A 25851-nucleotide genomic window follows, 5' to 3' on the forward strand; every position below is an offset into this window, starting at 1 on the left:
TTTTGCCCTGGGGGTCCTGGTGTACACAGCAATTGGGAACTTTAATAGAGTGCATAAAACCTGCAGGTCTGGCTCCTGCTCGTAAGTGTTGAAATATGGCCCTGGGGGTCACTATGCCACTCTGGTTTGGTGAGTCCACCTGGTCCCAGATGGAGAAAGCTGAGTGTCCCAAACCTGAGTGCACCAGGTCACAGTGCCCAGAGTGGGAAGCAGGGCCTGGCCCCGCAGGAGAATGGCTGCCGCTGCAGGAGAAGAAAGCATGAGCTCACACGCTAATAGCCCCACGTCTGTGACGTTTCTGCAACTCCCGGTTTTTTCACCCTTGTACCCGTGTCACCCAAAAGTGGCTAAAAATTTTAATAGCAAAATCACAGACTTGCTCTGGGATAAGCCCACGATCTAGCTATTTCTTTTAAAATGACCAGCAAAGATGCAGTGTGTGTTTATATTTAGAATTTCACATCCTGATCATATTTACAAAGTTGTTTTCACAACCACAATGCTCGATTTATTTATTTATTTTTTTAAAAAGTGAATGCTCAGAATGAAGGCTTCTGTGGCAAAAAGCAGGCTGCAGTACTGGAGACTACACAGGGCCCTGGTTACTAAGTAACCTCACTGTCAACACATCCTTGCTTGAATAAAGGGTAACATTTTCAAAAGCTTGTGTGTGACTCCTAAGTGGCATTTTCAAAAGTGATCCAGGCACTTATGTGCTCTTGAAAATTGTATGCTATGGACTTCAGAGATATCAGCTGGAAAATCTTCATGCGATTTTTTCTAGTACTGAGTTTATTTTAGAGTTTTGCATCAATAAACCATGCAAATGCACATTATTTTGGAGTTTTAAAACCACAGATTCCACCATAATGTCTAAAGCAGTGGTGTGCAATAGGAAGACACCTGATCACCCCAGCCAGCTGCCTCTCCCTCCCAGCCCCGCCAGGCACTCTACTCCACCCCCCAACGCCCCATGACTTGCCACAACCACTCAGCCCCAAGAGCTGGTGCAGTGGTTCGGGTGCCAACAGCGCAGAAGCTCGGGCACTGTGCTGTGTGGCTCTCTGGGCTGGGCGGCTCTGGTGGCGCAGCGCCTGAGGAGCTGCCATGCCACCACACAGCCCCCAAGTCAGCCACGTGGCACCCGAGCTCCCAAACCACCACCTGAGCTGTTGCACCAGCCCCGCGTTCACCACAATACGCTTCCCTGTTTGCCACGTGGCAAACAGGGAGTGTATTGGACACCGTGGGTCTAAAGAATGTTCAAATATTGTAATTTTCTCTTTCTGGAAAATTCCAGTTTATCAGTGGTTTCACTGGTAATGAAATAACCAAGGAATTCTGTACTCCCACCTAAAAATTCCACCACTTGCAAGAGAACAGAAGCAGGGATCGTATCCAGTTCATCTTCTGATTTTCCGTCACCATCCTCTGATTTCCACGTTAACAGTTGTTCTGTGAATGCCAGAGCCAGCGGGAATTCAAGGGGGAGAGAGTGCAAAACTAAGACCGCTCCAGGAGGTGGGGACACTCCTTAAACAAGACAACAAAAGAGGAACTCCTGTTACAGTTTTATATATTAGACAGAACAACTGTGCCAAGAAAAAGCCAAGTCTCATCAGGCTAGATTCAATCACTGAAATTTTTCTCAGCTTAAGCATTTGTTAAGTGAAGAATTTCATTAAATTGTTTTAATAAGAGGATTAGTCAAATTAAAAGACAGAAAAGGAATACATTACGTTAATGATGTGGCCAGATGTATGGTTTCCTGCATATTGACAGGCTGCTACAAAATGTAACACAGGAACTAGAATGACCGTCACTGGCAAGACTTTGAAGAATGTATTCAAAGAAAACTTGTTCTTTTGCCCTGTCCTACCCCTCCCCCGCAAATTATCATAAACAAATCAAGCCATTTCTCCTACAGGCTGGAGGGAAGAAAGAATGTTATTTCTCCTGAAATATTTTGAAAGGGCCCCAATCCTACAGTGGTGAGGGCCAGCTATATAATTATCTGTGTAGTTAAAACTAGATTAAAAGGTGGCACTGCAAACAAGCCAGCATCAAGCTGGGGCAATGGTTCAGGACTGAATTCAGTAGAACAAGTGCTACCTGCTCAGTCACCAGCCCCAGTTTCTGTAGCATGCAGATGGGAGATGCCCCTGGAAAATTCAAGTATTGAGAGTCAACTGAGCAGATCGCAGTCTGAGGTGGCATAAGTTTAGAAACTCCCCAGCGGTATCACGCTGGGCCTGCTTAGTTAGTGACAGGATATTCCTGCTGCCCTGCACAGCATAGTTCACACAGGAACAAAATGATGCTGCCACAAGGATTTGGCCTGTCCCTATTTAGTGAACACTAACAACATTTACCTAATTTGATGTGGACCTTGTCTGTGGAGATAATCACCGACGGATACTGATTGGTTGTGGGGGGTGGCGTCAAGCCCGTGTTGGTTGGAGATGCATCCCGAGGGTAACACACAGCCTCAGTTAGGTTTAACTGACCATTCCTCTTTATTTTATGACCAAGACCATAGAGAAACACTCGAGCCCACGGAGCCTTATACAGGGAGGAGCTAGAAAATAAACAGGACATAATTAATTTAATTCATTACAATGAATGACCCCCTTCCTCAAACTTAAAAGGAGACAGGGCAGGAGAATAGGATATACTCCTTTCTCATCACTCCTGCCTCTCCAATATAAACCCTTGGAAAGGTTTGTATGGGAAAAAACAACAAAAGCGTTACACAGAATTCCCAGAGAGGCGGATTACAGTCCAGACCCAGCAGACTACACAGGGTCTCTTCATAATAGGTTGTTCTCTACCCTCCTTAATAACTTACTCTTTGCGGAATCCAGACTGACTTTCCTTACACGAAACAACTACAAAAGCAGCTCCAGGAAAATTAACATCCATATTGACTTTGGACTCTGAAATAGGGAACTCTTCAGCAGGGAACTGTTCTGGTGCAGTCTGTAAAATGACATTTAATAATAAATGCCTTGTAGAAAAAAAAGCAATGAGCAAAACCCCCAGAAAAACACTGCCATATGATTAACAGTAGTATGAATTAAAGGACACTAATAAATGATGTGGAAGAAGGCAATCACAGAGGAAAAAGATTAATGCATATTTTAGTAAAGTCACACTTTCTTTATAGTACGAGAAGCATTAACAATCAAAAAAGTATTGTTTACCTGCAAGAAGGCACAGATTTGTTTAGTTAGTTCTAACAGACTCTCCTCTCCTTGATGTAGTGTTCGAGTGATGGCTACAGCCAGCCATTCCCTGATTTGTTGTGAATTGCCCTGGTAGAAAAGGTCTGTGGCAGAACAGTTCTGGGAATGGATACAATGCTGTAGGGACTGGGCCAGGAGAATGGAACTTGAGCTTATTGTTCCATCTGTAAAGAACAAACGCAATACGCTGAAGAGACTCTGAACGTCTAAGGAGCCAAAAGAAAAATCTCAGATCTCAAGCCCTTGTAACTGCATTCCTGCCCAAGTGCAAGTCCTCCCCAGGTTTAGCAGCAGAAGGAATTCTTCCAGGCCCAAACCCATGCCCCTGACATTTCTGACAAGTGAATGGAAGGTCCAAGGCCAGACTTCATTCTGTCTCAGCATTATTCCAATCTTTACATGGACTCCCCCAGGAACCAAAACAACAGAAAGGATCTTTGGCCACCCATCTGTGCCCCTATCCTGGAAGCAGTCAGACACCTCCTACCCCACTGTTAGATATGGAGAGATAGTAGAAGCATTGCCAGCTGGCCTAGGAAAGTGATTATTCCCTTTTCTTTAGTATGGTGATGCCACATCTGGAGTATTGTGTCCAGTTTGGGTTATCCCCTTACAGAAATGATGTGGACACTATGGAGAGAGTCCAGCAAAGGGCAACAAACATTATTAGGGATCTGGAGCACATGATTTTTGAGCAGGGGCTAAGGCATTTGGGCTCATTTAGTCTGCAGAGGAGAAGAGTGAGGGGGTTTTGATAGCAGCCTTCATCTACCTCAGGAGAGGTTCCAAGAAGCAGGAGAGAGGCAGTTACTGGTGAAAGATGACAGAATGAGGAGCAATGGTCTCAAGTTGCAGTGGGGGAGGTCTAGGTGGGATATTAGGAAAAAATTATTTCACTAGGAGCACAGTGAAGCTCTGGAATGAGATACCAAGGGCAGTGGTGGAATCTCCATCCCTAGAGGTTTTTAAGTCCTTGCCTGACAAAGCCCTGGCTGGGATGATTTAGTTGGAGTTGGTCCTGCTTTCAGCAGGGGATTGGACTCACTGACCTGAGGTCTCTTCTAACCCCATGATTCTGTGCTTCCCCCAATGCTCACGTGGATGGGGGAGTAGCCCCAGCCGCATGATGGCCATGGAGACAGAACAAGCCGAGCAGCCACAGCTTGTGGAGTTCTGTAGAGTCAGCACAATGAATCCCTGGCACATGAGGTTTTTCCCTGCTCACTCCATGCAGTCTATACATAGCCTCAGAAGCACGCAATTATACAAATTAACACACTTCCAACTACTTAAAAGTTAGATAAACCAGGGGACAAATAGGAAAAAATATTGCTAAGAAGGCAGGGGAAGCAAGGGTGTATGGTTAATTGTATTTAAATGGTAATCATCTCAAAGCCATGCAATTCCTCAAAACAGTCTGTACTTGGCAGAGTCGTCACACAAGATGCAGGCTCTCTGAGAGCCAGTCCAAGCTCAGAATAATTGGGGGGAAGGAGGAAAGTGCTTTAGGATCACCTTTGCGTACTAACAACCTATTTTTAGCTACTTTTTAGGTCCTCCTAAGAGCCGTAGCATGCATAATGGCATCTGATAGGTAGATTTCTACCATTAACACACAACTGATTTAACCCAAGATCTTCTCCCAGAGTCAGGCCACGGGCATTTTCTTAGATTCACTCAAGAGGAATTACTTATCAGCCTCATGAATGTTACAGAACAGTGCATCCTTGTCCTTACACTGGAGACACGTTATATTTTGAAAATGAAGTGATCCAGCTGGCAGCAGGACACCTATCCCTGAATGCAAACTGTACAACATTTTCAGTTTCCCACAAGAATAGCAGATTGAAGGACAACAACTGGGGCACTCCTGGAGCCAGCTGGAAGTTTTGTCCTAAGACAGAGAAGTGGAGGAGACTTGTAGATGACCTGTACGCCACGCGGAGTACAAGGCTTAAGTAGTAGTAGTAGTAGAATAAGAGTAGCAGCAACATAATAAATAGAATATTTGCAAGAGGAATGTGGAGGGGGAGTCTTTCCCACAGTTTACTTTTTATGAGATCATTAATAAACATTTGCAGAGAACGTATCTCAGATTAGCCCAGAATTCACTTAACTGCTTTTCCATGGTGGTTAGTCCGTTTTCTAACTGCTCGTGAATCTGGTATGAGACAGCTTATTTCATGTTTGTGCAAATTTGAAAAATTTAACTTAAAAATAACAGCCCATAATTGCTTTATAAAACAACCTGAAAATGGTCAGTTGCAAGAAACTCCTAAACTTCAATCAATCAATCCTTAAACACAATTCTTTGTAAGCATACATTGACATGGGCATTGATATTCTACCATATCAAATGCAACTGAAGGGCTCCGTTTTTCAAGTATAATTTTACCAGGAAGGGGTGGTGCAAGAAGTTGGTTGGACAGCAGCTGCAGGTGCTCCAGAGTGATGTCACGGATAGCAGGAATATGAAACAGACGAGTAAACATATGTGGAGATTTGGGGGCAAAAATATTGAGGAGAGCCATGCGGCAGTACAACCGTGCAAGGGATGCTTCGCATCGCAAAAGTTCTCTATAAAAAAAGTGAGAGACAGAGTTAATTAAAAGGAGAACTATGCTGACTATTTGTTTTTTGGACCCAAAACAGATGTATGAACAATTTAAAAAGACAGAAATATTTTATTAGGTAGACCCAAATCTTCCTCATTCACTTTGGAAAGCAAATGATCACTGAATAGGTAGGTTTGATATGAGAAACTCTAAACTTCTCACTTCTACTGAGCAACAGCTGAGCCCCAGCAGGCCACAAGTTGAAAAACCCTGCGGGGCTTTTTGTAATTGTGGGGCCCTGCCTGTGCGGATCTCATGGCAGGAACACTCTGGTTCATCCAAGTGATAAGCATAGAAATGTTGATATGCGAGCTCTAAAAACACACTACATTCATTTCTTAGTTACCTGTGAATCTGGATGTTCGTATTATCCAGTGTAACCAATCCATTTGTTGCAGTCCTCCTATAGCCAGCAGGTGGTCTTTCTAACATGTCAATAGGATACCAGTATCTTACCAAGACACCTTCGCTTCTGAGGTAAGTCTCTACTTGCACCAATTCATTTACCTGAAACGTCAACCACAAATCCATCAGTCCGCTAGGCATGTCTTTAATAAAAAACTGCATCTTAACAGTCTCGTTACACCATGTTAGACCAAAGAAAATGCTGTAAATTCATTCAAAAGTACTTAAACACAGCTTTACACACCGAATCGACATCCAGAACAACACCGTGGAGCCCAAACGTCTTCAGCATCCCACGAATAGCAAATTTAGGTAAAGCTGTTCCCACAGCATTGCTGGCTACATTGTTACTGTCTGGAGAACGAGTCACCACTGTGAGACCTGGAGATGAAGGAAGAGCAGTCTTCACAACAACAGTCAAAAAGAGCAGGTAGTAAATTAACTAACAGTTTATACAAAGTGACTCCTAGGCACCCCGCGTCTGCTAGAGTAATCTTTGGCTCAGGATGCACAAGGATTGCTTGCAATTGATTCTGCTATTTGGTAAGTTCTTTAACAAGTTTACGTACATTGACAAGTGATTTATTTTTAAAAAGGGTTATTAAAAAGCAAAACAATAGCAGTAATTTAAACCTTCCATTTACCGAGCTAAATAAATTGCAGCCTTAATTAAACCAAACATGATTTTGTCCTGTGCATGCCAAAGTCAGAGCTTTCAGTCCTAACTTTTCTCCTATGGCCAAGTAAAGATTGAAATAGACATACCTTTCCGAACTTTATCAACAGTGAATTTATTTGCTTCATCTTTAATATCCTCAATGGTAGGTAGATAGAGGTCTCTTGGGATACCACCATTTTCCTCATAAAGGAACTCTACTGTTTGTCGGGCTATATCTACCATTCCTGATAAACAAAATAGGCTTTAGATTAGACGCTGGCCTGGGTCTTCTAACAACCTACACAATTGAACAAATGTATCACAACATAGTCCCATTTACTCACAGATTCCACTACCCTTACTCATCTGTTTGGGTAAGAAGTAGCAAAATCTGCTTTACATCTAGCACTGAAAAATGCTAAATTAATATCATACTGATTTCTGCAGCATAGTTTTAGAGCTGGTCCATTTCAGGAAACAAATTTACTATTGATGGTAACTATTTCCTAGTTAAACTAAATGTTCACCTTCATAATGGATCCCTGTGCTTTCGGAATGGCTTAAAGACAACATTGTGGGTAATCTACTCCATTATATTAAAGAAAGCTTCAAGCACTAAGTTTAGGAACTTTGCACAAAGAAAGTCATCATTTGAGCAGAAACCAAGCATGGAAACTATTTCGCTAAGTCACAAGTATGTGAAAAAACAGAAGACTCAAACTGTTTTGCAGCCTTGATTCCAGTGGATGCAACAAGGGTCTGCCAGGCTGATGTAGCTCCTACAGTTGCACCCCCACACCTGTTACATGGCACATAATTATTGACCCTAGAAATAAACATCTGATGGTCACACCTAGCTGCAAAGCCCCTTTAATCTGGTCCAAACCAGACTTCCTCTCAGCTTCATTGCGGAACCGTCTTCTAATTGTAGGGAAAACTTTAGTCTCCCAGGCTTTAACCAAGAGGGCATAGTGATCCTCCTGGGAAGAGAAGCAGAACAAAAAACAAATGGCATTTAGAACAAGAGATTTAATGCAAATCCTTGGTTTCTTAAAGAACAAAAAATCAGTGCACAAAGCATTTTTCTAATACGAGATTAATAGTTACAGAGCAGCTCTGCCACACGTGTGGTGTCCCATCTTCCTTACCCGGGGGATGTCATCATCATCATCATCATCGCTTTCATCATCTGCAATTGCAGGGGGATGTGGGTCTGGGCCTGACGTGAAGAAGTTCTCATAACTGAGTTCCATTTTATAGTGACAGGAAGTGTCGCTGTCATATTCTGCAACCAATCAAATTACAATAAGGAATTCCTAATCATTATGAGACATGCTAAATATTTCATGAAGTTCTTCAGACACATTGCATTCTGCGGTCTCTCTCCAATTACTTGGCTGAAGTTAGTAAATGCACTTTGACATAGTGAGCAAACTGGATAACTCACTCAAGTGAGACATCTCAGTACAATCATTCAATAATGAAATACTTTTTTATTATGGTGATTTAAATTTGGAATAATTTGACCACTTTATTCCATATAATGCAATACAAAGATAACTGATTCTTAGCATGCATTGTCTAAAATGAAGTTAGCATTTCTCCAACAAAGTCTATTGTGCTTCTTAAACTGCTACTGTATTTTACCTGGGCAGTGCCCTGAGAATTTCAATCAGAGAACATTTCACTGGATTTAGAGACTGTTTTACTGATGTAAACTTAGCATGCCATAGAAAGGTTAGTAATGATCACTTTACGTTGCTGAGCTGTGGCAACAGCAGCTATTCTACATGGAGGCCCATGGGTTCCAGGATCAGAAGCTGTGCTGGTACCAGCATCATTATCGCTATCGGAGGCCATGGCAAAAGGCAGCGCTTCAAAGTTGGCACTTATTTCTTCAGCTAGGTCAATGCACAGGTCAGCCGCATTCCTGTGAGCTTGTCCCTCAGCATAAGCAAACTGTCGAGATCCAAAGTTAGCTCGGACTTTTGTGTTCTGTAACAAAATTCAGATAAAGCATTAAGAGAAAAAGGTTTTGATCTTAAGTATTATTTTAACCCTTTGATGGGGTCTTTTTATTTTAAACCGTGGCCACAAGCACCAATGAGCTCCGCTGGTTATGACCGTATTGTCTAGTAATACAGATTGCCATGCATTAACCATAAAGCTTAAAAAATAAGTCTGATAATGTACAAGTCCTTCAAAACATAGTCATGAGGACAAATGCTATTTGCAGCAAGGTCACTGCGGTTCAAATTAAGGTAAAGCCCTACTGGTAAATAAGGATTAACTCAGTCCCATCATTAGACCAGCTCTATCAGTTTTAACCCAAATGAATACATATGCAGGTGAAAATAGTGTTAAAAATATTTCATGCTTTCCACACAGGAACACTGACTAGTGTTGATGCAAGTCAAATGCATCCCAACATAAGTATATTATTATTAAACCTGCCTTTTTTTGAATGTGCACCACAGGCCACATTCCACCAGAGACATCCTCCAGGTAAGGCCCAAGTCGCTGTCCACAGTAAGTGAAATACACTCTTCCTTTGGCTGGCTGTCCTGGAGGAGGAGGAGTGCCTTCTGTTCTCTCCCAGCCAATTCCTGCTATGTCCCCTAGAGGAAAGTAAAATATGACCCAAGAGAAAAAGGATTTTTCAGTTGTTCATCCATTGCCTTGTGTATATTTAAGAGGCACAAGCCTCTTTCATCTAAGTCAGTCAGCTGAATTCTGACGTACCAGGAGAAAGGGTAACGTCCAGTCGAACACTCTTCCACTGTAGCAAGCTGGAGCCATTGTAATGCACAGCTCGTCCATTACTAACAAAGAAAACATGAAGAAGATAGTTAAACATACGAGAGTTGCCCTCTAGTGCAAAAGTTATGGTAAATGACAATCATTTAGCATTCAGGTGGTTGCTATGCACTTGAAAGAATAACTGGAACTCTCCTCATTTTCATAAAGACTTACTGTATTTCAAAACTTTAACCCCTTCACTGAAACCACCCATTGATCACTAAGATCTGTTCAGTGTTATTCAGGGACAAAAACCAAGCCTGGTGCCAGGCCAGGGGCACTTATGCTTTATTTATGTACATGTTGAACCTCTTTAGTCCGGCACCCTCAGGACCTGACTGGTGCTGGATGAGAGAATTTGTCAGACCACAGGAGGTCAATATTGTCTAGCATTATTACCAACATTTTCACTGCTTACTGGAATCTTAGCAACATTTAGGGGTAAACTACAGCTAAATAACAGCAACAGAGTACTTTGAGCCAGGACTGGTGGCTGTAAACAAATTTTATGGGACCACAGGAAACATAGCCACACCCATGATTAGTGGTCAACCAGACAACTACAATCATCCCAGATCACAGATGTTGCTGGATGAAAGAGTATTCCGGATCAGAGAGGTTCAACCTTTGGAACAAAAGGCTGTTACTTTTAACAAACACATTTGCAACATACTTGTGAAAGAGACACGTGCCAACAGGGTTCGTCCATGCTCCATCCCGCTTTTCTGCTTCAGTGGCAAAGCCAAAAGAAACTATTGGACCAGTGTCGTCATCGGTATCGCCGTAGGAAACAATTTCAATCTCCCAGTAAAATGATGGAGCCTGAGAAAATGGTCATGCAGAAAACATGGTCATCTTTTTAAAACAATGGAAGACAAACCCACATGGAAATTGCTCCATCCCTGCGATGTCTTACCTGTACTGGAACTGGGGAAGTAGCGTAGATAAATGTACCACGAGGCAGCCCCCCGCCTGCACTGGGGTCAGCCAGAAAGGTCACAGCTGTGAGATGTGATGAGAACATGCAAGCTCGCACAGGTGGAAACACTCTAGAAGGGCTCCAAGTAATCTCCTTGGGCTGTAAAAAGTTAAACCATGTTTTAGTTGGACTGCATTTGAGGTCACAAGCTAGATTTCATTCCACTGAAATCCAGCGACCAACACGTAAATACTCAATGCAGCATATAAAATAAATAACCAACATATTGCATTTGAGTATGTTTAAATGTGATGATTTTTTTTTCCTTTAAATCACTTCAATGGTTCAGCTCCAGTCATCCCCAGACCATCTTATCAGAAAATGAATCTATTAGAGAAAAATCTAGAAAAGCAGCATTTGGTTGAGATTTTTACCTGTCTCCTGTCTGCCTGGAGTGGTGGAGGCGGGGGACGAGCACAATCACGATACAACATTCTTAACCTTTCACATTGCACTTCTACAACGAGAAGCCTCTCCCCTGTAACAATACACACGGGACCGACATCATTACTACTGGGAACATGGGAGTTTAGTGGGAGACGGTCACTTGAGAGCTAAAGATTACACCAGTGCTAAAAACTTCTAAATATCACAAGCAGGACTATTTCAGAAATGAATCTTTCCCCCACTACTTCCCTCCACTCCAAGTTTTTAAAAAAAAAAAAAAAATCACCCAAACTGAGAAGAACCTCAGAATTACACTTGAGTGGCTTATATTGGTGTCAAATTGTCAAGCATGAGAGGAATTACAGAAATTAGAAAACCCACAATTTCCAACAAAAATTGCATCTTTAGTGAACGAAAGTAGTTGATCTGCATTAAGGACTGTTACTCCATCTTTACCTAGCATGAATGGTAAAGAAATACTACACAGCATCTAACATCAACACTTTGGAAAGACATCTCATACCTACACTCTACTGTTGTTATTCTACTGTGCCTATTTCTGTTAAAATTTGTTTAAAATAAAAATCAATGAGCTTGGTTCAGCTTCAAATGAAATTGATTAAGCCAGTGAAACCATCCTATTAGTCGTTAGGCAGTCAAGATGCATCAATGCACTGAAGCTCATACAATACCTTCGAGGAAGGAAATCTTGAAGTTACAGGTTGGCCACTAACATAGAAAGGCCAACAGAGATACTAACTAGGAATAGAATAGACTCCTATTAAAGTTACATACAGTACTGCTTTATTCGTAAGCATCTAGTGATTTTGGGTATCAAACATGGAAGGATATTCAGCCCTTTCTGAAATAAAAAGCCTTGACTTGGCTGAATAAGACATAGGACTGAATGGACTTGTATGCTCAAGTTTTTGAGTGTAGTTATTTAACAAAAAATCTGTGTGTGTAAGCTGGACTTTCATGATAGGGAGATTGCACTACAGTCCTTATATGAGGCAAATGGAAAAATACTATTACTTTTATGATTTCTACAGTGCAAATATTCATAATAAAATAACGTGAGCACTGTACACTTTGTATTCAGTGTAGTAATTAAAATCAGTATATTACAAAAATCCAAAAAAAATCATAAATTTCAATTGGTATTCGATTATTTAGCAGTGTCATTAAAACTGCAATTAATCATGATTAACACAAAAATTAATTGTGAGGTAGCTGTGACTAATCAATAGCCCTAATTATTTCTTGTGTGTATTATTTAAATGAAGAACACTGAGTATATTCATTATGTGAAACTGCATTATATACCATAAAGCTATTCTACAAAGTCAATATATTTTTATGTGAAACATTAAAAACATCCAACTTGTAAAGATAGAAGTTCCAAAGACAACCAGTGAGTAACCTGAATGCTGTTTGGATATTCCTGCTAAACTATAGTGAGGGACAGGAAAACCTTGAAGACAGGCAAAAGCTGAAATTAATGGTAGAAGTAACTGATAGTCTCCCTGAAGGTTCATAAACACATTTCAGTGGTCACAAAAGACTGTCAGATTCACAGTCACATTTAAAAAAATATTTGGAAATTTACATGACCAAATCAGCCTTGTCTGTCCCCCTGCAACTAACATTTGTCACTAATTAATATCATAAAAACATACAACCAAATAATGTCACTTATTTCTGGCTGTTCCATAGTTACCAGCCATCAGGAGTCGAAGACGATAAGCAAACGGAAAAAAGTCCTATTTACATAAATGTTGGTTTTGCTTGTATTTAACTTGGACTGTCTGATCAGCAAATATTTAGATTAATAAAGAAAGTTTTACTGTAAATTAGTTTTGAACCAATAAGCTGCAGAGCTACCAAGTTTATATCCCAGCATAAGCATGAAGTTAATTTATGGCACAGGAATAAGTTACACACACTTAATTTCTTACAGGAGGCGTAGCAGAATACCATTCGGTTCTACAGCCTAACAGCTCCCTTTTCCTCCACTTGGCATTTCTGGCTAAATTTTATGATCTGTCTCAGGGGCCCATGGCAGGGGACCTCCCATGGTCCAGCAAATTCTCTCATCTGGGACCAGGCAGGTCCTGACTGTGCCAGACCACGGAGGTCCAACCTCTAACTTCTTACAAAGTAACTCACTCACAATTTCATTCAGACTTTACTTTGCTATTGACTACAACTGAGTATATCTGTATCCTGATGTACGTATCAATAAAAGAGAAGCTTCCTGGGAAAAGTCTGATATTCTTTATCAAAAATGAGACCCCAAACCAGGGAAACTAGACATGAGATCAGAGTAAATCCATTGCCTTTAGACCCAAAACCTAATTTTAAGAAGTCAAGCTATTACTCGCTATACATTGATTTAGATCTGTGCAACTGTAATAAGCCACATTGTATTATATTACTAACTGCTATTCATACTGTCTTCCATTCCTTAGTATTTAAATAGTAAACTTTAAATAATAGGCTCTATCCCAAATAAAGGCTTAAAATTAATCTCACTCATCTGTTATCTGATTGCACCGACAACATACAGCACTAATACTGTATGGACATGTTAAATACATACCAGGGCTGCACTCCTGTGCCACCAGGTTTAGAACTTCGACAGCAGCTGGACACTGTTGTATGAATTCTTCACAAAACAAACTGTCTTCCAATAGCTGGGCCATCACCAGGCATGCTCTTAATGTAAAATAGATGGATATAAAGACATTAAAAATGTACACTGGATGGTGAACTTGACGTCCATACTCATGGAAATAATTTCAGGACTAGCCACAACAAAATGTGCATTCTTGTCTACTTCTGTTTCTTTAATTGTTCTTTGGGACTGCTGCAGAAATGGTTTGCCCAACATCATGGTACTAAAACACCCAGCTCAATGGGTTGCTGAGTCCACTCCTGGCTTTGGACTCCTCAATAGCAGGAAGGCCATTGTAACAAAATCAGTTAATTTTATTTCCTTTGGAAAACTAATATGATTCTTTATTAAACACACCATTCTTCCATGTAGCAAGATGCCAATATATACAGAGGAAAAACGAGCCTGAATATGACCTCTGTTGGCTGTAACATTTACATTTTGTACAGCACTTTGTACACTAAGAGCCTTTATAAATAATGAACAAAAACTCACCTTGTTCTTATTTCAGCGAGGAGCCGAACCACTGCCATTACTGGAGTTGAGCCATCTCCTGTTGCAGGAAGTGAGGTATGAATAGATAGACTTCCCTCCTGAGGGAGCAACATGGACTGGACTGCCTGTACTACCTTCTCAGTAATGGACAGTTTATGAAGAGGCAATGCCTGATGGTGGTGGTGGGGGCACGGTAAAAAGTTAAATTCAAGTAGTTAGTTTCTAAGAAATGAGGGCGTTTCATCACCTGGAGTTAATTCTCATTTTGTACTGTCACAAAAACAACACCAGACAAAATCACGAGCCAAAAAAGGAAAGGTAACACAATGCACTACATGGAGCCATCCTTAAATGCTGAAGGATGGATACCATGTTATCTAGATGAGAACTTACATATAAATATTATGAAATGTGCACACAATGACGTAAACTTCACAAGTCATCTTCAACCAAACACAAATTAGGCCTTTTACATGCTGCAGATTGTTGCTGCTGTTTTTTAAAATCACTATATAATTACAGTTTGTTATTATTATTACACTTAATGTTGGATTTTAAAATGACCTTACCTCAGATCTCGGAACACAGAGCCTAGACAATGGAATAGTTAATGTGTCTGATGCTTGTGAGGTCTTTCTACAGTCTATACTGGCAGGCGGAAATTTGACAGTTGCTATACCTTCCTGTTCGTTAATAGAAGCCACCACTCCAATGCTTCCCGCTATTCCTCTACCCAAAACCTACAAAAATGAACAAGGAAGCACAATTTAAAAACTGTAAAACGATCAACAGACTAACACCTCATTAGAAGTATGAAAGGAAAAGAAGTTAATGACCTGCACTTCAGAACCTATTTTAATGGTCTCTTTAAAGCCACCAAGAGCACATAGGGCAGCCACCGCCTGGCGAGCGATTTTTTGAAGTTTAGCAAGTTTTCTGCCACTGCTGCTCCCATTCTCCAAGATACTCTCTGAATATTTCCCAAGTTGTGGAATGTACATCAGAGCCCGAGACAGAACCTAAGGAGTCAAAGCAGAAATGGATGGTCAGGAAAGTGTAAGCCCTAAGGTCACAGCTGAATTTTTTAAAAATATACTAGAGGACCTATTTTAATTCTCAAGAAGCAGCACACTGAAATACTTTCAGATCTGTGAATAGCGAACAACAAAGCCAGATTCCATTGCTGATTCCCATGTAGCTGTCAGAAGTGCAATGATGTGTCATGCATTCTAGCCAAAATCCTCTCTCCAGCATGCAGCCTGAGAAGCCACAATGTATGCCAAGGGATCTGGAAGCACAGACTTAGTTCTCAAGCCACTATTTTGGCCCCTTAGGGGTCTGAGTGAGAGAAGATTAGTTTGTCAAGCCAGGAAAACTACCTGAATAAACAGGCTTATAGAACACAGAAGAGAAAAAGTACCCAAAATTTACTTGAATAAAAGTGCAAATTCTGGGGGGAAGAATATACTTAAGTACAAGTTCAGGGGGGGCCCCCCTCTGGGAAACTACTTGAGTAAAAGTACACATGGCTATGTACACGCACCATATTTAGATTGTACTCAAGTATCCAGAAAGTGAAAGCAGTTGTGCTTTTGCTCAAGTAACTTTTACGGTACTTTCCCCACCTCTGATGAAGTATAAAAAAAATGTAACACTGCCCTTTATCAGCAGTCAGGTCTTTGTTTCCATAACTTTTCTGACAATTTCTCCCCCCTCCCACATCTTGTACTTGCACTCTCTGAAACTGCAGATGGGCCCTAGCTGAGCTATTAGGCGATAGTATCTCCTTGGATCGTGACAATTTTGAAATATATTTTCAACAAGGAAGCAGGAGAGGAAGGAACTGATTCGAGCATGCCAACAGTTAAAACTTGCCCTGCAATGGATACACTTGAATATATCATGCAGCGTACATTTAGACATGTGATCCTCCTTTGCTTACTTTTTCAGCTGTTGTTGTCCATATCTGAGCTGCATTTGATTCTGGTGCCATCAATAAGCTGTGAAGTAGAGCAATCACCTCTGCTGCCATACTGTTTGCTACATGGCCACTGATAAATGGGCGCACAGGATCTGTTCTGTATAGAAGAAAAATATCACTTGCCCCAATAATTCAAAACACGACAGACAGAGATGCTCCAACTGTTACCACTGCCGAAAACAAGTGATGTAAGATTATGATAGTTACTCTTTACATTCCTAGAAGCTAAGTTACTTTGATAATATCATAGCAAGATTCTACCTGGCAAGTTCAGAATTCCTCTCCCTGCAAATGGAGGTTTGAGCTGTTTTCTTTTTGTCACCAGTTGACAGCCCACTACTGGTTTCTGGACTAACAGATTCAACAGGTGGCCCGACACTGACAATTAATCCAGACTGTGCCCACTTGGTAGCCTTCCGAAGAGCTGCAGCAGCCTCTTCTGTAATAACCTCACAGCAGCCACTCTGAAAAAGAAATTTGGAACCTATTCAAAGTGACTATTTAATTAGCTCTCTTCAGACCAAACCACCCCCCTTCCCCACCCTGCCCACCCTAGCTAGCTAGAGCTAAAGAAATCATTAATCTCACAAATTTTAGACCTCCCCCCCGTCTGGTTGTGGTAAAATCAAAGAAATCACTTCCTCAAACTATATTCATTATTTACATTTGGCTGTTTTTTTCTTTTGAGTTCTATTTTTCTTTTTTAAATCGAAAAATTGATCAAGGAATGGATTCAAGACTATTAAGCTTACTTGGTCAGATACAAACAAAACCACGCCAGAATGCACAAGTACTACTGATGCAAATAATCATAAGCAGCACTTTTTTTGTGTCAGTACTAAGTACTGGCACCTCAGCAACAGCAGCTGTGGGACTGGCTAGGAGGTGGGGTGGGCTTCCCCCCAGCTTTTTTTTTTTTTATAAACAAAAACAAAACAAAAAAGGCTCTACTCATAAGCATGAATTTAAAAGCGTGAGCTCTAAGCATGAGCTCTGAAATTGACTTTTTATGGACTTCCATCCCAGTGAAACTCGGTCTCAAATACTGTGAAAGAACACATTTGAGAAAGCACTGACAGAAACACTTTTGGAATAATTCAACGCCTGTTTTTCAAAGATTCACACACATATATGTCAGTAACATCATTATAATGCTGAAGTTTACTAACAGGTTTTCTTGAATTTCACCCATTTAATATAAATATCAATTAGGCAATAATGTATCTGTTTTGAAGAGAATTAAATTTAGTTTTCTGGTTCTTTTGCAGAAGGCTTAAGAACACTAGGATAGGGAGAACGTTGACTGTAACGCTGGAGTGGGCAAGATACAGCCTTGGGCACAGAGCAGCCAGACACCACTTTTATCAAATTCCCGCTTCATGTAGCGTTCTGCCCCAGAGGCTGGGAGGGAGGGGGAGGCTTCATGTGCTGCTCCTGCCCCATCGCAAAACATCTCAGCTCTCATTGGCTAGCTTATGTCTGGAGCAGAGAGCTACAAGGAGCAGGCTGCAGTTCTGAGTGGGCTTGGGCTGCTGCTCCCAGAGAGCTGGATACAGGGCTGCTGGTCAGGAGCTACCCAGGCAAGTCTCTCAGCAAGAGCCTGCCCCTGGCATCCCAGCCCTTCCCCTCCCCTAACTCTCTGCCCCCACCACTCTTGCCCCCCAAGCCCATGTAACTCAAGTCTCCTGCTCCCCCACCACCCACTCCCTCTCCCAGACCCTGCACCCCAATACTCTGCCCCAGGTCTCAACCCCTGCTCCCCTTCACAACCCCAAGTCCCCTGCCCACAGTCAAAACCCACTCCTGCCCAAACCCCTGCATCCCCTCCTGCACCAGGTCACAGCCCAAGTCCCTGCACCCTCTCCTGCATCCCATTCTCCTGCCCCAGATCACAACCACCTCCTTCAACCACACTCCCTCCCAGACCCACACCCCATCCTGCATCCCAGTTCCTTACCCTCAGCTCCCTTCTGCACCCAACCTCCTTCCCAGACCCTACCCCTCCTCCATTAATATCATGGAAGAGTGCAGCCCTTGAGCACTTTCCAAATTCTTGGCATGGCCTCTCAACAAAATTTACTGTCCACCACTGGTCAAATGACTTCTAAGAGGTTAAATAATTATCTTTACTGCTTCCTTACTTTAGTCATGTCCCGATCCATCTTCACTACTTTCTCCATGTTCGCTCCTGTGCCAAGCCGGAATGGGCGACCTTCTGAACTACTATAAATGTGAGAATAAAACATTAAATATGGCCGTACTATGTAAAACTAGTGCACTAAACGTCCTACATTTTCCTTTTGTTCTTCAGAATTGTTAGAACGACTGTAGTGATCTTAACATTGATCTTAGAAGTGATTTCTTTAGAATCTCAGAGCACTTTATAATCTTTATTTACACAAGTAATTTAACCTCTTCTGTACTAAAAGACTTCTCTCTCCAGTGGAGCTGCTTAGTATAAAAGCAATTCTAAAGAGCTAATGACACACAATGAGAAGATAAGCATTCTACTGAAATTGTAGAAGACATTTAAGTTTGTAGAATGTAGTTATTCACATTGGAATTTAGCCACGCTACTGCAGTTAATTCTACGCTTATATTAAAAAAACAAACAAACAAAAAAAAAAACCAGCATCAGAAGTTCTTTTAATGACCATGAATGCCTGAGTCTTGGCTTTTATATTTCATCTGGAAGACAGCACTGCTTACAGGAACGGTTTAACAACACTGCCTGAGACACTGGCTCAAATGCGACTCAAATGGAAGGGGTGTCATGTAATGAACTGCCAACATCACTTCTTCCAGCATCCTGGATTTATTTCGGAGGGGTCTCTTGTGAGTTTGAGAGAGATCAAAATCTAAGTCTGCATAACTCAATACTAAGATCACTTCAGTAGTTCCAATGGAATTATTCTAATGGAGGACCTTGTTTAGAGTGACAGTTTAACATTTTTCTTCTGGTGATTTTACTATTTGTAATATCACCTTGTGTTGTGGGAAGGTCATAAACAAATGCCTGTAAAGGGTTAAACCCAGAAAGAGCAGGTTGGCTGTTGGCAAGCAACAAGGTGAACCAAGGAGAAGAGAGAGGAGAATTTTTGAATTGAAGCAGTTACCTGCTGAGGGTTCCTATCTTTTGTGTGGCCAGAGGAGAGAGAGATGGATACGATTTAAGCCTGAGCTGGGCTGCACTGATATAAGTAGGAAGGAAGTGTTTAACCAGATGCATTTAGGTCACTTTCTTATTTTGGGTTTGATGCTGGACTTCTCAGGCTGGCTGATGTACCCCCTGTACACTGCACCTTTTAAACTGAATCCTAGGGAAGTAATTCTCTGTGCTTTACTTTACGTTTTTTAGTTGCTCTGTAATACCTACCAACCAAGTCTGCTTTATCATGTGTATCTTTTGATTTGTTAATAAACCACCTTTAAAGCAATCATTTGATTCCTGTGTCCAAGAGAAGGGTCTGTGCAATACATGCCTAAGCCTGAAAGGTCAGCGATCAGATTGCAGTCTAATTTCTCCCACTCTGTTTTCAAGCTCTCTCCTAAGGGAGGATTAAGACCTCGGGGTTATGCCACAGGGAGACATCCAAAGTGTGTCTTCCTGGGTTCTAAAAAGGGTTTTTTTCACTTGGGTGGAGGCATCTGCTTCCCAGGATCAGAGAATCTAAGCTTGTGTTTAAAAGCTTCCCAAGTCACAAAGACGCAAGGTATTTTTAAGGTCTCTTGTGGGGTCCCACCTTCTACATGTGGAGTGTCAGAGTGGGGAACAACCTTGATAGGGACTAACAGGAGGATCTTCAAATTTGCCTGGTACTCTAAGGAGTAGGTCTTGTATTTAGTCACTTTCAAAACACATTTTCTATTCCCCTGCTGTGGTTTCTGAGTAGATCAAAGAGCAATACACTCAAAACAAGCTGCAACTCCTCTACCACCTCCCTCCTTCTTTGCATATTTGCATCCGAAGTTTCAGCTTTGCTTCGGTGGTCACTGGTTCACACACACTCGCAGGTGCTGGAGGAGAATATGAATAGAAGCTTCCCCTTGATCAGTACACAGATAAGGTCATTATGCTAGAGACTTACACTTGAAGTTCATTTGACCATCAACAAAGCAGTGAACCTGACTATAGTCCATGTACTGTCAAACACACACAAACAAACTGGTAAAAAGACTTTTGTTCCTCTGTTCCATAAGTCAAGTATAAATGGAAGTTTGATTGAGTTGACGGTGTCTGCATCAGTGGACCACATTTTGGGAACTGTGGTTTAACTTTCAACACAGCGGTGTGCATTTATGTAAGCTGTACATCACCACCAGAACGCACTTTTGGATAAAAATCCCACTGTTTATGACCAGTAACAAAACAGCATAAGCATTTTGCTTTTCTCCTCAAGTATGTTCAAATTCTCTCTCTCTCTCTCTCTTTTTTTTTTTTAAATAATCTCCAGCACACAATCCTCCAATTGCTCTGATGTGGTACATAAATAAAAGAAGGAAATACCTGAATGGCTTTGTTAATTCTAATCTACTGAGCAAAACTTACCTCAGTAAGGGCTGAAGGACTTCATGGGATGACTGATCTTCTCGTTTGTGGATAAAAATAGAAAGTTTACCATCCACTGCCTCACTCTCTTCACCAGGGTCCTTGTCTCCTTTTATGGAATTTTTGGGGCTGGTTTTTGCCAAAGTGGTATCTGGTTCAGAAGCAGTTGGAGACAGAACTGTCTGACACCCTTCCAGCAGAAAGGAAGAAGCGCAACAGTCAGATACTTTCAATGACTGTTTTGAAGTTGACTTCCTTAAAAAAAAACTTTTCTGGGCTTAAAAGCATTGCCTTTGAATTTGTCTGAGCTTTCTTTCACAAGGCCATAACAAGCGCCCTGTTCTGAAAACTGAATTACACCTAATGGTCAGAATAAAAGAATTTTAGAAACATGTTTAATAAGAGATATTTGAAATCATCCTGCTGTTAAGTTTTTAGGGCATTAATCTCCCAAACACTTGCATTTAATAGACATTTATCATTAGCATACCTGTGCCTCTTGCACAATCATGCACTATTTCTCACGCTTGTGTGACACTTACTACACATACTAAGAACAAACATTTAGACAGAAGAAACTGTCAGCACCTGGCACCACATAATCCGCCAATTTTGCTAACAGCAGGGATGCGATCTTGGAGGCTGGGTCACTGGGGTCACCCTGTTCACCGTTCAGGGATGGCACGGAGTAACTCCACGGGGGCAGTTCAACATTTCCACAGTCTTCTACGCTCATGAGAGGAAGAGCAGCACGACACAGCTGGAGGATTATAAGGACGAGTTTTGGAGAAGGGCGTTGGTCCAAAAGCAGTGAGAGAAGTTTGGATACACAGGCTGGCTGGCTTAGGATAGCTTTACCTATGTGGCTCCTGAAAAGAAGAGAACAGAGTTATATCTCTGATTGCCAGACAGGAAAGTTAAATTATACTCTTGGAATCAAATACAAATGGTAAGAGGATAGGTTCCAGGGGCAGCCTTGTTAGTCTTGTAGGAATCAACTAGGAATCAACTGGCACCTTGAGACTCATAATTTTATTATGCCATAAGCGATAAAGTGAGTTGCAACTCAATGAAAGCTGTAAGATGACATTCTTGCTACTGGTAAAAGGAACTTTATGGCAATACAAGGTATTATGAAAGCCCTTTCTTAAAAATTAAACAGAAAATGGTTCTTCCGAGTCCTAATCAGTTTCAAATGCAAGAGGAACGACACCCCATTATTTCTCTCTGTTCTCTTAGCTTCCTATATACAACTCCCATAAAAATGTTTGCTTCCCAGATAATCCCTCACAAAATAGCTCTTAAAGATTGTTCCATTATTGGAAATTTCATAACAAATTTTAGAGCAAAAGAGTTTAAATATTGCTAGTTAGTCCCATTAACCCTCCAACTAAAGAAAATGTAAGAAAGCTTCTGTAGGCACCAAAGCTGATAAATGTAAGAGCAACAGTAAAGGGCGCTACTGCTCAGCTCCACTAATCTCCTTTGTAACATGTAAGTACTACATTAGTTCGGTATGTATTGCACAGTCCTGGAAAAATACAAAAAAGTTCTTTAACTGTGGTATTACTGCAGCCATGTATCATTTTTCATCAATAAGATTCCATATGCAGTAAGATGCCAAAAACATTATGCGAGATTGCAGTCTCTATAATCAATTTTGCAGTTGTTCCCAGTGTACAATTCCTATTGAGATTAACAAAAATTATATCAAGGATAGCAGAACCAGGTTTAAAATGGCATTATACTGAATGCTTTCATTCTTAATGAATAAAATATTACTCAGTTAAAGCACAGATCTTAAAAATATGGAGGCACATGATACAAGGTGGTTAATTAATGTTGTCAAACAAAAGCTCTGCCAGACCGAATATAGTTTGCAATTTTAAAAAGTAATGCTGGAAATCTACATACCGTCACCTGCTGTCAGCAAGGTACTAATCCTGAAATTTTATCACAAGTATGTTTATGCTGCAGGCCACATTTCAAATAAGCCTCAATCTTTCATAATAGCACTGAAAAAGATATCTTTACTATTTCCATTAGAGGAAATGAAGTGCTTTCCAAAAATGGAGAGTAATCCATTAAAATATGATTAGCAACATTCCTCCAGTACCTGGACAGGTCATTAAGAAGGCTAAGAACATCCTGTAGTGCATCATTTCCAGCAGCCTGATTACCACAACATTCTGTAGCTCGTGCCAGATGATTGGTAAGAAGACTGGAGACCTGACGAGCCAGACCAGAATGAACTGCTTCTGTTGAACCACCTTCAAAGGTAATGCAAAAGTGTGCAAATGTAAATGTGTACATGATAAAAAAGTTACATAGTGGAAAAACCTAGAGGCATTTATTTTCAATACAGTAATTGCTTACAAAAAATCATTCTGAGTTCAGATCAAGCTTGCAATAGCATCTAGTTTCTATGTAGCAAATGGACATGCAATCTTAGGATACTGTGTGGTTGAAAATACTATTCTATTTATAAGGATAATATTTAAGTGGATAAGTTTTCCATCAAGGTAATTTTGCTGAAGTCACATAAAGACAAAAATTAGAGAAAAAACAGGCTCCAAAACTTTCAGGTGGGTCTATAAACATACACACTGGTTTTATATACATATAGGAATACAAGTGCCAACAGAACTTTTTCCAATAACAAGTCATCAGATTAAAAAAAAATTGAAATGACAAAATTATTCCATTACATCAAGGAAGAAGCTGAGCTATTGCATTTACTATTGATTACACCTGATACTAAGCCATACAAGCCTTTCCCCCTGAAAATATTCTGTAATGAAAAACTTCTCTTGGTTCATTTAAAAACACAGCTCCTCTACTCATTTTAAAATTCCATCTCAACATTTTAAAATAAATAATAATAATACCACCATCTAACTGTTCCACAAAGCTTTTCATCCAGGGCTGTCCTTATGACTTCAGGTGCCCTATGCAACCCAAGCACCTGTATCCCCCACTGCCCCACCAGAGAGCTGGGCGGCAACTGCAGTGTGTGTGTGGGTGTATGGGACTGTGCTCAGAGGTATGGGGGCAGACGCAGGACAGGGAGGCTGGTGGGCAAACAGGTGGAAAGGAGAGTGGTGCAGCCCACCAGAGCTACGGGCAGGAGATGGAGCAGGGGGCCAAGGGGTCACCAGAACTGGGGAGTGGTCAGCACAGGGGGTGGGAGGCAAAGGGCTGGGGCTGAGTGGCCTGGGGACTGAGATGAGGGGAGGTGGGGCTGGGAGATTAGCTTGCAGGGGTGGGAGTTGGAGCTGGGGATTCAGGGCTGTCACAGCTAGGAGGCAGAACAGGGGGTGGTGCCCTATACAACTACATACTCTGAGTATGTCTGGAGATGGCCTTGTTTCCATCTGTAAATCTCAAAGTGATTCGAACCTAATTGTTCAAGAACCCCTCCCTCAATGTTAAGTGCCAGGACCACCAAATTTGATGTGCAGCTTCCTCTTATTATATCTTAAAGCAAGGGAAGGATTTTGTTGTCCCAGGACAATGGGATATGCCTGGAATTTGATTCCTTCTCATAAAATAGAAAAGAAGGGCTGTGGTAGGAGGGACAGTTATATTGCAGGATGACCACAGCTGGCAGCAAGGGACCAGAGATGGGGATTGGGACAGATATAATCCCACTGGGTCAGCAGGGGGTCTGGGTGGAGAAAGGAATAGCTATCTACTATACATTTCAGAGAGCTTGCCGGTTCGCATGTCTCTGTGTCTGTCTCCCACCTAGAGGACATGCACCCCTCTCCTGGATGTGCCTGCCTAACCACTCCAACTTTTTGTGGTGAGAGAGGGCTGGGTCGTCCTCTCTCCCTGGGACAGCCTGCATGCTTCATGCCCAGAACAATGATTTAAATGAAGAAAAGCAAAACATTGATTTGAGCAATATTGGACCCGAGCAACGATGGGCAAAACTTCTAGTTCCTAATAAAAATAATTATTTTTAAGACATCAGTCGCTGGTCAATGCAAGATTTGAAAATCATATGCTATTTCCTCTCCTACACTAATTCCATGTCTAGCATCACTTTTAAAATATACAATATGAAACTGCCAAAATTGATCCTACCCTCTTCTTTTTCCCATTCAACACAGCGATTGGCTAGAACCTGGAAGGCTGCCCAAGCCATTGTAGCCACCTTTTGTTTTTTAGTCTGCTTTTCATTCGAGCTGGATTCTGTCTGGCTGCTTAAACTACAGAGCCTGTCCATAAGCTGCACCAGGCCACTGCGTACCAAGCACTTCTCTTCACTCCTGTTCAGAAAAATAAAGAATTAAAGCTGTACAACTGGAACTTCTCAAGCATTTTCTACTTACACAAGCTATCCCACATTTCTCAGCATACGTACTGTATTTATCATTTCTGGCATTGGATAATTCAATGCCTCCTCCAATACTTTATGCTTAGTGGGGACAAAATGGAACAGGATATTCGCTAATTTGTTATCCAGAATTATTCCTGAGAGTCACGATTATGATACCAAGCTGTTCCTAGTAGAAGATTAAATGTTATATAAAGCACTTACATCATTAAATCTTTATTATAAGCATTACACCTATGTACACAGCATCATTTTGAGTTATGCTACCTGCTAAAAATGGAAGATATATTAACCATCTTTATTTTATGCCTCACCATTAACAAAAGTAATATTTTATGTTTATATAGAACTTTACAGGTTCAAAATGCACTTGGGATGTTCATTAACCCTCACAACATCCCAAGAGATAGGTAGGTACTATGCTTACTTTAGGAAAACTGAGAAAGCTGTAGTGTCTTGCCCTTTGCTACAGAAATAATCAGCGATAGAGCCAAGACTCAGGCCCTCCGAGTGCCCAACCCCGTGTTTATTCTGTCAGGAGATATTACAGGATAATTTTAAGATCAGGATACTAAGTACAGGGAAATCTTCATCAGCACAGGACGCGCGCGTGTGCGTGTGCGAGAGAGAGAAATATTATGGAAGAAAATGGTTCATAATCCACCTGCAGGCACACACGAAGCTTGTACTGACAACAATGAATTGTGTACATTTCTCAG

At 41.3% G+C, this 25851-nt stretch overlaps 1 protein-coding gene across 6 annotated transcripts in view; it reads right to left on the reverse strand.

The window, feature by feature from the left end:
* The window catches only part of HECTD4 (HECT domain E3 ubiquitin protein ligase 4), a 132596-nt gene that overhangs the window by 20436 nt on the left and 86309 nt on the right, over positions 1-25851 (reverse strand). For all 6 annotated transcript variants that reach the window (XR_012647977.1, XM_075012390.1, XM_075012387.1 and 3 more), the window contains exons 34-60: positions 24880-25064; positions 22907-23060; positions 21379-21659; positions 20791-20980; positions 18383-18464; positions 16503-16705; positions 16203-16338; positions 15097-15279; positions 14830-15000; positions 14261-14430; positions 13691-13806; positions 11076-11179; positions 10639-10800; positions 10396-10544; positions 9666-9745; positions 9378-9541; positions 8681-8918; positions 8072-8208; positions 7777-7903; positions 7031-7168; positions 6510-6646; positions 6207-6367; positions 5641-5822; positions 3204-3409; positions 2849-2979; positions 2373-2578; positions 1354-1533 (exon numbers count right to left, since the gene is read on the reverse strand). Coding sequence is in view for 5 of the 6 variants with exons in the window: in XM_075012390.1 (XP_074868491.1) it covers positions 1354-1533; positions 2373-2578; positions 2849-2979; positions 3204-3409; positions 5641-5822; positions 6207-6367; positions 6510-6646; positions 7031-7168; positions 7777-7903; positions 8072-8208; positions 8681-8918; positions 9378-9541; positions 9666-9745; positions 10396-10544; positions 10639-10800; positions 11076-11179; positions 13691-13806; positions 14261-14430; positions 14830-15000; positions 15097-15279; positions 16203-16338; positions 16503-16705; positions 18383-18464; positions 20791-20980; positions 21379-21659; positions 22907-23060; positions 24880-25064 (4373 nt within the window). In the remaining variant the exon portion in view is untranslated. The remainder of the gene's footprint in view (positions 1-1353; positions 1534-2372; positions 2579-2848; positions 2980-3203; positions 3410-5640; positions 5823-6206; positions 6368-6509; positions 6647-7030; positions 7169-7776; positions 7904-8071; positions 8209-8680; positions 8919-9377; positions 9542-9665; positions 9746-10395; positions 10545-10638; positions 10801-11075; positions 11180-13690; positions 13807-14260; positions 14431-14829; positions 15001-15096; positions 15280-16202; positions 16339-16502; positions 16706-18382; positions 18465-20790; positions 20981-21378; positions 21660-22906; positions 23061-24879; positions 25065-25851) is intronic.

This window comes from Carettochelys insculpta, chromosome 18, assembly GCF_033958435.1.
Source record: "Carettochelys insculpta isolate YL-2023 chromosome 18, ASM3395843v1, whole genome shotgun sequence".
In the NCBI taxonomy this organism is placed as follows: Eukaryota; Metazoa; Chordata; order Testudines; family Carettochelyidae; genus Carettochelys; species Carettochelys insculpta.